This window comes from Squalius cephalus (assembly GCF_949319135.1).
Source record: "Squalius cephalus genome assembly, chromosome: 1".
Taxonomy (NCBI): domain Eukaryota; kingdom Metazoa; phylum Chordata; class Actinopteri; order Cypriniformes; family Leuciscidae; genus Squalius; species Squalius cephalus.
This window is the reverse complement of record NC_137122.1, coordinates 53,408,179-53,420,573: the sequence shown is the minus strand read 5'-3', so window position 1 is coordinate 53,420,573 and position 12,395 is coordinate 53,408,179. Positions and strand designations below refer to the sequence as shown.

At 39.8% G+C, this 12,395-nt stretch overlaps 1 protein-coding gene across 2 annotated transcripts in view; it reads left to right on the top strand.

The window, feature by feature from the left end:
• Nucleotides 1-12,395, top strand: part of lmtk2 (lemur tyrosine kinase 2) — a 37,434-nt gene that overhangs the window by 21,917 nt on the left and 3,122 nt on the right. For both annotated transcript variants that reach the window (XM_079873927.1, XM_079873926.1), the window contains exons 7-11: nucleotides 4,448-4,578; nucleotides 8,416-8,500; nucleotides 8,586-8,707; nucleotides 9,189-9,338; nucleotides 9,414-12,291. In XM_079873927.1, the coding sequence (XP_079730053.1) occupies nucleotides 4,448-4,578; nucleotides 8,416-8,500; nucleotides 8,586-8,707; nucleotides 9,189-9,338; nucleotides 9,414-12,291 (3,366 nt within the window). The remainder of the gene's footprint in view (nucleotides 1-4,447; nucleotides 4,579-8,415; nucleotides 8,501-8,585; nucleotides 8,708-9,188; nucleotides 9,339-9,413; nucleotides 12,292-12,395) is intronic.

Here is a 12,395-nt window from a genome sequence, read left to right as displayed (position 1 = left end):
GAAGTCTCTTCTGCTCACCCAGGCTGCATTTATTTGATCAAAAATACAGTAAAAACTGTGTTGCTTAATGTTTTTGTGGCATAAAGAATACTAAACCATTATTTTAGGATTCTTTAATGAATAGAATGTTCAGAAGACTTTTCTAACTGCTTTCACTGTGTTTTTTTGATCAGTTTAATGCATCCATTTCTTTAATTTTTTTTACATTTTACTGACCCCACATTTTTGAATGGTAGTGTACATTTTTAAATATCAGGCAGAATGCAATATATATTTTCAATTATACTACAAGGCTGTTGAATGCTTGAATCTGATGAACGTGCAAAGCATTGCAATTATTTTCAAGGAAAACGTACGGCTAAAGTAGTTCCAGCCAGGCAGGTTTTGAGCGCCTTACAGTCCATATCACTTCACCAAATGATTTCAGTTATTTCAAAGGTCCTTACGGACTACAACAGCAAAAGAACCAAAGCCCACAAGGACACTGACCAAGCAAATACATATAGTAAACAAAAGGATATAAACAACAAATTATTTCCATGTTTTTGCCACAAAATTAAGTTATGTACGGAAAGCACATACTCTAGTCTCTTTCTCCTGCTCTCTCTCCCACTCAAACGCACACACAGACAGTACGGACACACACTCGCACAGAAACGTGTTCTCAGTGCTGCTCTGATGATTTCATCAGTAAAATAGTTTAGCAACTTAAAAGCTACATGACATTTCTCACTAGCAAGGAGATAACGGCGCTGTTCTTGAAGCAGATAAACTTACATTTGCGTGATTATTAGTTGAGACGCTGCTGCTAAACTACATTGAGAGACGCAGACTCAGGTAATTCACACACGCTTAATCTCTCTTGCTAGTAACAGCAGTAATAACTGCATTAGTCAGCTATCAATGACTCAAGCCTCTGTTACTAGCTTTAAAATGACGTTTTGGAATTAGCAACAGAGGCATGGGATGAGATACGTAAGAAATGAGTCCTATCCTCAAGATTGTTTTAAGGACAAAACCTGACAAATGTCTTGAAATACATCATCTGAACAATGTCTTGAGGTGTGGTGACCGTAGTATAAGTGGAATAATTAACTCTGGTCCGTTGAAAAATAATGCACACCCGAGGTGTAACTCCACTTTGGTGGTGGCTGCATTACCAGCTCAGGTGTGCATTATTTATTTTGTAATAATTCAACGACCTGTCGTCAATTATGCAAGGCAAGAATTATGCTACTATTGTATTCTGAACCAGTGATGCACCGATTATGATTTTTCATGGCCGATTTCGATTACCAATTTTTTTTACAAGCAAATTGGCCAATTTTGATTACGTTTACCAATTTTACAAACCACTTCTGATACCAATGCATCTCTATTCTGAACATAGAAGACTGTATGTTCAATCACTGTGATTTTTATCTTTTACTTTATATTTAAATGTTTACCTCAACTGAGGTAGAGAGAAGCACATCTGAAAGCTCTTTAGATGGCTGATTTTCTTTGTGTATCACTGGTAACCACTGGTAACCCTGACACAGTGCATTTTAGAGAGAAATATAGCTGCAGGGTGCAACTGGAGCTGGTTTGCAGAATGCCAGTTGCTCTCTGATTGAGTGACAGTCTCTCCTGGAAAGGCTTTCTTTAGGGAGCTGCACTAAGCGGATGCGTGTTTAAAGGCAGGCCCGAGCCCCTGCTAAGATTTTGGGAGGGCTTTTGTATGTTTCACAATGATGTGCTCTTAAAATTGCTTTAAAAACATAAAACAAAAAAAGTGTACATTTCTTAAAGTCCCCCTGTGGTGAAAATCAAGTTTTTAATGTTGTTTATATGTCTATGTGGTGTTTTTAATATGCTATAAGACAAACCATGTGTAAATTCATAAGTCGACACCATTGCTGAGTATTTTCTCCTTAAAACTGCAGTGAACCAAAGACAGTCTCAAAAACACGGTTTGAAATCGCTGGTGTTTCTGACGTCACAAACTACCTTGTAACCAATCAGATCAACGTGTGATCATCAACCAGTGGATCTCTGAGCTGGTGTGAGTGAGTGGAGGCGGGGCTCATTTGCATATTCATAGAACTGCGCATACTAAATGAGGCAAGGGTGTAGAGTTACATTCAAGCTATTTTAAGGCATGAAGACATTTTTTTTTTTTTCACGGAAAAAACATTTCGAATATGTAATTTTGGTGATCAAAGATGAGTTTTAAGGGATACAATTATTGAATACAGGGGGACTTTGTAAATTCTGTAAAATTTTATTTTCAGAAATGCGAATTTAATGACAATGACCAGTGAGAACAATGGGTATTACGAAGAAAGTTTAAAAGTACAACATATGTTGGCATAATAGCATTTGCAAGAAAGCTTAATGGTACTAAAAATAGGCCTTTCCTTATGATTTTCACAATATTCACATCCTATTGGGTGAATGTTTACTGACTCTTTCATTCATATCATAGACTGGTCATAAAAAATGGGCAATCAGTTTTAAATATGGATAAGTTAAAGGCAGAATTGATGGCAGTTTGCCAAACCTTATGTTGTGCGCAAACAAAGCTTGCTTTGCAGGTTGGCTTGATTTAACAGAAAGTTAATCATATATTACACGGCTGCCAGCTGTAACACTGTTTCTCCCACATCATTCCAAAGGGAGAACTTCGCCCTGTGTGTCGCTAGGAGTCTGAGATTTCAGGATCCTCTCGAGACCGAGGCATACGCACTACTTGACTTGTGTAATAATACTCAGTCGTTGAGCAAGAAGACTTGAAATAGTGGAAGGAAACTATTTGATTGGATTTACCTGACTAATATATTTTTTTATTGAAACATGGCTACAAGTGGAGGCTCTGAGTGTGCAATTTTCTAAGCAAAAGACCTTAAAATGTGTTTTTAATGTAATCAAGTCAGTGATTTTATTGTGACTTAAAAAAAAAAAAAAAAGTTTATTTTTCTGCCTCTTTCTATGCAAGACCTGCAACATTGTCAGAATTCATAGTTTTCATGTGGCGTCACACCCTTAGGAGGGCAAAACAAGTCTTTCCTCCATTGTCCGCCAGTTAAAATTTACCAGGTTTGTACTGAGTACTAGCACTAAGACCTAATTCTGTACACACCTTATTAATGATGCATACTATGTACAATCAAGCAGTAAACCCAGAATATAAACACAGCACACAGTTTCTCGCCACGCGTTTTTCCATAGAAAACCATTATGAAAAAACTCTTAAGCATTTAGAGCATTGCATTCATATTCTGGGCTCATCTGCTTGCCTGTATGCATCATCAAAAAGGTTTATATGGAATATGATCTTTAAATATCACTTTTAGTACTTTATCAGATCAGTACTTTATCAGATCTTGAAGTGTTTTTCAAACAAGTGTTTTATAATGTCCCGCTGTTTTTAGGTATTGAGATACTGCAGCAGTTACTGTATATGGCACACAATTGGCCAAAAATTGCGTTTTGCTCACATTTGTGACCCTGAATCACAAAACCAGTCATAAGTCGCACGGGTATATTTGTGACAATAGCCATTTTTCTTTCATGCCAAAAATCATTAGGATATTAATTAAAGATCATGTTCCATGAAGATATTTTGTAAATTTCCTAACGTAAATATATAAAGCATGTATTTTTGTGAGTGAATGCAGCACAATCGCCAACATACATTTTTTTTGCACCCTCAGATTCTAGATTTTCAAATAGTTGTATCTCGGCCAAATATTGTCCTATCCTAACAAACCATACATCAATGGAAAGCTTATTTATTCAGCTCGCAGATGTATAAATCTCAATTTCAGAAAATTGACCCATATGACTGTTTTTTGTGGTTCAGGGTCACATATTTCTAAATATTCTAAATATTCATGGCTTGAAACGGATGGGAAAATTGTGCTGCAGCTCCATGGATGTTTTGCCTTCCAGGTCTCCGTGCCAGTCACGTTACTGAAAATTATGAATGATGTGGTTCAATGCAGTCTCTCCTAGAGCTAAACTGGCCTGTAGTCTTTGGGCCTAGAAACCCAGCACAGCTGAACAGCCATGATCGGCCCACACTGTCTTACTGCTGCTTCTTTATTTTTAAATTACTGTGACACAGCATATAGTAGTCACTATTAAACAGCCTTTCCCTTATTTGGTCGAGTTATCCATTCAGCAGTCCAGCATCTGTAGAGAGAGAGAATACTGCCCCTCTGTGGCTGCCTCCACAAGTTACCTTTCACACACAGGCTGTTATATGTTCAGGCTGGTTTACCCTCGACAAAACTTGATCATTTCAGTCTAAATGCTGTATGTGCTGTTATATCTGCTTCCCAGGAAGCTTATAATCATGTTTCAGCAAATTGTTTGGTTTTGTGGTCTTAAAACTTGATTCTGTGTGGCTGGGCCGTGAATGTCCTGTAACTCTTGCCCCTTGTGTTTGTGTTTTGGTGTGTAGGGGGACCTGAAGAGTTACGTCTCTCAGCATGAATGGCTATACAGGAATGGAGAACTGCTACAGCTGCAGAAAATGGCCTGCGAGATCGCTGCGGGTGTCACCCACATGCACAAACACAACTTCCTGCACAGGTTAGCCCTGCACATATCACCTTTGGCTCACTTTATATCTCAAAGATACAGTATGTGTCCATTCCACTTCTCAGTGATTTGACATTGCTTAACCTTCATGCGAACATCTTACAAGTAGGTTTAATGCAACACATTGCATCTATCCGAATGCACGTGTGTGGTTTTTGTCCAGCCTTTCCTTCTCAGTGCTGGCTGTCCTCGTTTTTTTTCCAAAATAGGCCACGGTGCTGTAAAAGGCAACGTTGCACTTTCATTCTTCCCCTTCCAGTCTTCTGGAGGAAGGTTGAGTTATCTAGGGTGTCTTGCCATGAGCGCGTCTGTACCCTCCTGCATGCTCAGAATATGCTGAAAGGTGTCCGATTGCACAGCTCCACTGGATTATGGGGTTGTTGGCTGTCCTCCGCCGCTGGGATATGATGATTCTGCGGTTTGAGCGTAAGAGGATCCCCTCGTAAGGGGCGCGGGGCGTGGGCGGGGTCGTCTGGGATACAACGCCAAAGGAGGCATGGAGATTCCTTGCTGTTGTTGTGGCCGTCATGAAAATACTTGTGCTCTTGGATTTTTTGTTTCAGAGGTGATTTACTGCAAAACGCTGTTTGACACTCCCACTGTGGGCATCTACATGAGCTCGTTCAGTTGTCTGGAATGGCACGAAGTCCAAAGAGCAGTGGTATCTTGTAGGGCTGGGAGAAAAAATCGATTCACCTAGCAATCACCAGAATCAATATTAATTAAAATTCAATTGCTTTATTTTTGTCCTTGCTTGTAGATGAGGTTGACAGAAGTTAGCCACTTTCGTTCCAACAGAGGATGAAATGTGTCGTTATCTATGAGTGTTGAGTGCCGTAATATCCCAAGTGGACGTGTGAAAGAGAAGTGAGACTGAAAGCACTGAAAAGCCCTCGCGCTACTCATATGCTGAGAGAGAGATGAGACAATAGAGCTGCACGCTTCATCTTTAAAAGACTGTGATCTCCATTCAAACACCCACGCGATCTTTCAATTCGTCTGTCTATTAAACTTTGACAAAATCATATCGCAACAATCAAAGCTGTGTTGCTGCTGCCGCTGACCCGGAGAGAGTTGTCACAAACAGTCTTTTCAACCTCATAGTATCAGTATTTCTGTGATGCAATAGTTAAAATGATCATAGAAGTACTTGGATAAAAGTTTAAAGTTAAAATATGAACACTGATGTCTACGATAGTCAGCTTTTGATAGAAACTTGGTGCTTAAAATAACGCATTTATCGATTACATTGTTTCACCACTAAGTGGCGACAAGCGACTGTTAAAAAATGTATTTGTTATTGAATAATTTATTCAAGAGAATGAAGTATTGTATGATGCTTCTGAAATTAAAGTCAGACAGATGTGATGATTTGTTTTTGTAAATATGACTCATCTTACACATCATGTACAGTCTGTATAAGTGTATGATTTAACTTTTCTTGATGGTCTAGTGTTAAAAAAAATTGCAATATATTGCAATATCGAATCGTAATACTTGTAGAATCGCTATTCTTAAAAAAAATCGCAATACATATCGTATCGGCACCCAAGTATCGTGATAGTATCGAATCGGGGAGATAGGTGTATCTTCCCAGCCCTAGTATCTTGGGAAATATAGCCATTTCAGCAGCTTTGCATGTCCAAATGCAACTTAATTAGATTGCTCATGTGCTAAAGGCCTGCTGAAGCCTGTTTACAGTCATTGGTCTATTTTTGGGGTCCGAGCATTAAAGGAACAGTAAAGGAACTCTTTTAACTCTTATTTTTATGATTTGTATGCCCTAAAGCAGGGGTTCTCAAACCTAGTCCTCGAGGGCCACTTTCCTGCAGAGTTTAGCTCCAACCCTAATCAAACACACCTGAACCAGCTAATTAAGCTCTTCAGGATTACTAGAGAGCTACAGGCAGGTGAGTTTGATCAAGGTTGAAGCTAAACTCTGCAGGAAAAGTGGCCCTCGAGGACCAGGTTTGAGAACCACTGCCCTAAAGTATCCAGGCATCAAAACTGAAAAGTGCAGACTCTTGGTAAAAGGACCCTAAATCCTACCCACTAATCGGGCAAACGCACAGACACCCACCCAACATTAGGTGGTGCTATAATAAGGAAGCTGCTTATGAACTATAGTAGCTGGAATAATTTTAACTCTCTGATTTCATGAGGTCTGATAAATCTCTGTCATGTTGTTTTCCATTTTAATGTCTGATTTCTCTCAAAAGAAATTACAGAAAATTTCTGTCTTTTCTAATTTTGTGCAATTGCCTTTATTATTTATTATTAGTTTTTGTATTTGTATTGTCATGTAGAATTTATTCATTTTTTATTTAGTAGTTTTAGTCAACTAAACGAAAATGAAAAAAGGCTTCAACTAAGCGAAACAATTTTTTTTTTCTTGGCAACTAGCTGAAATAAAATAATCTTAAGTTTTTTTTTTTTATATTTTCTTTATTTCAATTAACCTCTGTTTATGGATTTAGTTTTAGTTAACAATAATAACCCTGATCTGCACATGTGAATTTTCCATGTATGGCTAAAAGCACAGCTCTGCTTCCCTGTGACCCGCCAACAGTACTGTATTTGCCCCCTTTTGCCAAGGCCAGAGTATCACGTCTAAAATATCTGTCCATTTGTCATGCGGCGGATTCAGTGAGCACGACTAGAGTCAGCGGTTTCGCAAGAGGGGGTGTAAAAGAGAGACAACTCGGTAAAGGTGGGCAAAGCTGTGTCCTCATATCCCACTCACTGCCTAAATGGGCATATTGTTCCCCTCTGGGTAACTACCACAAAACAACAACAACAACAACAACATCAAATGAAGCAACATGGACACTTCTGCAAGTCTGTTCACAGAAACCACACTGCAAAACAAACCTATTACTTCTTGCATTGTGTTAGGAAACAAACAGACTCACTTGCTACTTAATTATCTGTCCACACTGTCAGTTTTGCACTTATACTAATTGGACTCAAAGTGGATAGAGATGATGACATCTTTGTGATGGGTTTGAAGCTTGAAGCCAATTTTTATAAAGAATATTGCTTGCAAATCTTTTAGTTAGGAGTCCTGCTTTAAGCTGGTTGTATATTTACATTAGAAGGGGGCGAATGGGGAAGAAAATCTGGATCTCTTCTTGTAAACATTGAAGCGCCATTTGTTGTATCTTGTGGCATTGGGTCCCATTCACTAACCGTCTTTGTGTGTAAAACCTGTATGCGAGTTTCTACCAAAGGTTTGCACTTACTTTTTTCTACTTTTATGCAAAAATGTAGGATATATGCAAAAATCACAGACATGGAGGCCTTAGAAACTTGGAAAGTGTTGAGACAAAATGCTTATTTACTATTTATTATTAATAGATTATTATTATTATTAGGAATTAAATAACTGAATGACCTTACATTAAGTCTCATTTCAGTTTTCAAAGTAATTGATAAAGTAATTTCAGAGTAATTGATACTGTATAAAGTTTTTGGTGGATGAGATCCAAATCAAAATTCACACTGTAATTCATTTTTTCTAAATGTTTTCGTAAAAACAATTCACACATCCATATGTTTATTTTTTTTTAATATGACCTTATTTTAATTAAAATGAAATGATTAATTCATTTTGAATTAAAATCTTCCGGTGTAACGGCATACTTCAAAATGCAGAGAAAATCTGTCAGATACTTCAGTTGCATTGCAACTTTAACCTTTTTTTTTTTTTTTTTAGTATTACGTAGTTATGTAGGCAGTATAGTTGATGCATCACACTACAAGAGAACCATTTTATATGTGAATGTTTATTGAAAGCATGCCAGGTAATTTTTTTTCTTCCTATCACAGTGATTTGGCTTTGAGGAACTGCTATCTCACAACAGACCTGACCGTCAAAGTAGGAGACTATGGCATTGGCCCTACGAGTTTTAAGGTAAAACTTGAAAAGGCATCATCATTTTTATTTTATTTTATTTTATTTCACATTTTTATAACATTATTTATCTGTCTCCTTGCAGGAAGATTACATCACCACAGAGGATGACCAATGTGTAGCACTACGCTGGCTTTCCCCTGAGCTGATTGGTGAGCTGCATGGGGGCTTGATCACATCAGAACAGACTAAACCCAGCAATGTTTGGTAGGTAACTCAAAATGATAGGTACCTTACGTATACTTGTTTAACAGGATGCACTTTTGCAGTCTCATGTCTTTTTGAGAAAAATAAATATGTTGAGGGAAATGGTAAATGGCGGTAGTGAGGTGGTAGTATCAGAGCACTCTGTAAGTGAGGTACCGCTACACTTGTCTGAATGCAGGGTCGTAAATTTTAAAGGTCTTTGACTCTTAAAGCATCTGAATCACTCTGACTGATCAAATGATGGCTTGGATGTCAGCCAGTTATTTCATGAGCATATTAAGAGGTCTTATTACAGACATACCCCTTTTTATGTTTATGTTGAATTTGGATATTGGATTTCTAGTGTCTTTGTTAGTTTAATTTTTGGACATTTGAGTTAATAATAAATGACCTGGATAAAAAAAAAAAAACTGTATTCAATTATATTACCTATAATTCTACATTATATGTTCATAACAGAACAAGATTTTTGTGTTTTCAGGGCACTGGGTGTGACATTATGGGAGCTGTTTGAAAGTGGAAAGCAGCCGTATCCTCACTTGTCAGATAGAGAAGTGCTTCACCATGTGCTCAAGGATCAACAAGTCCGACTTCTCAAGCCACAACTGGACTTACCATACTCAGAAAGATGGTTAGTCCTTCACAGATTTATAAACAAGATCGGTTTCTCTCTAGAAACGTCTTAACTGTGTGCTTTGGTCTACAGGTATGAAGTTCTACAGTTTTGTTGGCTGCCTGCAGACAAGAGGGCCACTGCTGAAGAGGTCCACCGCCTGCTCACTTACCTCCGTATGCAGGGTCAGAAAGATGTGGAGGATGACTTCGAGCAGCGCTGGAGCTCTCTCAAACCCAATCCCACTACTCGTCAAGCCACCGTCAGTCATTCCTCCTTTCCCATCCTGGAACAGTTTGATGACGGCAGAGAACCAGACGAGGTGCTCACAGTCACCGAAACGAGTCGTGGACTAAGTTTTGAATATGTGTGGGAGGCAGCCAAGCATGACCACTATGACAACCACAATCGTTCTGCCTTGGACACTACTTTGAATTACCACAGTATGTTCTTTCCAGTGCCACGGCAGGATATTCAGGCTCATTTCCCTGACACTGTAGCGCAAGCAGAAGATGACAGAGTCCCGGAAACCTTGCCAGTTTTTGATGCACATAAAGCATCCTCTGGAAATGACTATTTTATTAAGTTGGAGGAGCTAGATGAGAGTGAAATTGGGATGGGGGAAAGTCAGGGTGCTGAAGGTACCAATGCCTCAGAGCAGGATCAGTTTGTAGTCTTACAGGATGTCCGATTGGATGAATCCAGTACAGATGCTGATTTCTTTCATCAGAGCATTGACTCAAAAGACTCTTTCCTTCAGGACAGCCACATATGGTCCTCAAGTGAACATGATAGCCCTTACCATACTAACATTTTCAGTGAGGGTGATGCAAAAGTGGAAGATTCTCATTCATTCAGGGGAGGTCTCATGGAGCTCCCAGAGATGAATGTACCGAAGAGGGATTCTGATGGTGAAACTAATAGTAACAAGGCAAGTAATAGTTTTCCAAAGTCTTTTTTAGGGGTTGGACCAGAAGCCATTCATCTGGAGATCTCCGATAAGGACAGTTCAGATTTAATGATGCTTCTTAATACTGAGAAACTGGCTGAAAACTTCTTGTTTCTTAAAGATAACAGCCTAATGAAGGACAAGTCTGCGCTCTCACAGCCCGACTCAAAAAATATAGAGGAGACCATGAGCTCCATTGTTGAGACTGATGTCTCAGATAGTGTAAATCTTACAGGTGAGTCTTTGAAATCAGCTGTGAATTCTACGCAGCTTAAGGATGAATTCTTGGACTTAGTCAGCCCGATTTTAGAAGATTTTCTGTCGCCTTTGAAAGGAAATGAAACAATGGTGCCTTTTGATATATTAGTAACAGGAGAAACCTGTAGCAACCACCTGCCAGACTCAAATGGCTCTTTGCTTTCCCCAAAATCTGGGAATTACTCCTCTTCCGAGTCTACCTCTGAGAGTGTTGAGGTCATTGTTGACAGTCCATCTGATAGTCATCAGTCCCTTGAAAGTGCCACTACAGATACACTACATATGTGCATAGATGCCAAACCCCCCAGCCTTGAAGAATGCTTTGGAGCCTCAAAGGAGAATGGGCAGTATAAAGGAATCATAGACACAGCTGTGCTTAGCTTTACTACGTCACCTGTTGGTGAGTGTACAGAAGGTGGCCTCACTGAAGGTCTAACAAGTAGTGACTCAATGAGTGATATAATGGAGCTAGACAAGAAGACCGCCAAGGATATTGCACTCTTAGAAGCCATCGATCAAGATCAAGAAACTTTATTGGACAACCATGTAACTCAGGACATGTCCTCACTGTTGGTTTCAGACTCCTGTCTTGACCAAATAAGTCAGGACAGCCTTCTTGATGATAGCACCTTATCTACTCTTCCAACCATTGAGAATTCGGCTGAAACGCCAGACTCATTAGATTCTTTGGACATGCATAGGGATGTGGTGCATGGACAGTCATCGGAAAATCCTGTAAATAATAAGCTTCAACCTCCATACAAAGCCGCTGACAGTGGGTATGAAACAGAGAACTTGGAGTCACCCGAGTGGAACTCTCAAACAGGCTTGAGGGATTCCTCTGAAGAGAATGAGACGAGTAGTGCCGTGGAGCCTATGGCACTGGTTCCACCGGAAATCGTTGTGTCTGAGGTGGACAGTGTACCTGATGTTCAGGTAAATGCTGGTGGAGTTGATCACCAACAAGAACTTGGTGAAGTTCCCTTGGGAGGAAACTACAGAGACTCTGCTTACTTCTCAGACAATGAGGAGCTAGATAAAAAGAGTGACGACATCAATGGAAGCGGCCCAGGAGATGCTTCATTTTGGCTCCAGGGTAATCGAGAAGCTGGCGAAAGTCAAGGAGCTGAAGCTGTTGAGGAGCATTCGGTGTCCGAGACATCCCTTCAAACTGCAGGTCCTACTTTAGAACCAACTGATGGTGATGTACAGACTCCTTTGCCTGAGTTGGTTCTCACCACTGAGGAAGATTGGAGCCAGGATAAACCATTGACTGGTGACGACTCCGACCAAACTCATCCCCATGCAGCCCCAGAACATGCAGCAACATCACCTACCTCACCGCAGCCCTCAACAGACGTCAAGGTCCATGCAAAGCTAACAAGGACATATGCTGGGGAGGGAACAAAGAAAAAAGAGCCAGATATGGAGGGGAGGTACTTAGGAAAACTCGATGGATCCTCAATGGAGTATGGCACTGAGGATGGAATGGATGCTGATGAAGAAGATGAGAACAGTGATGAGTCCGATGACGATATGCGCGCCTACCGATTACACAGCTCTAGCTCTGAGTGCAGTGAGGATGAAGTTGTGCACCCGGTACCTGTTATCATCTCGGACAACAGCAGTTCCCTCAGCCTCAAAAGCCTACTGAAACCCAAATCCCTTCAGACTGCTCAAGCGACATCAGAAGAGGGCAGCGATGGAAATAATAGACGTGGCGTGTCGTTCTTTGATGACGTCACTGTCTACCTTTTTGACCAGGTCAGATGTTTCCCTTGCATTCTTAAATCTTTTTAAATACAACTCGATTATTTTATTTAGAGAGGCTTTTTCTATGCCTGATTCTCTGTTTTTTAACCAAATAG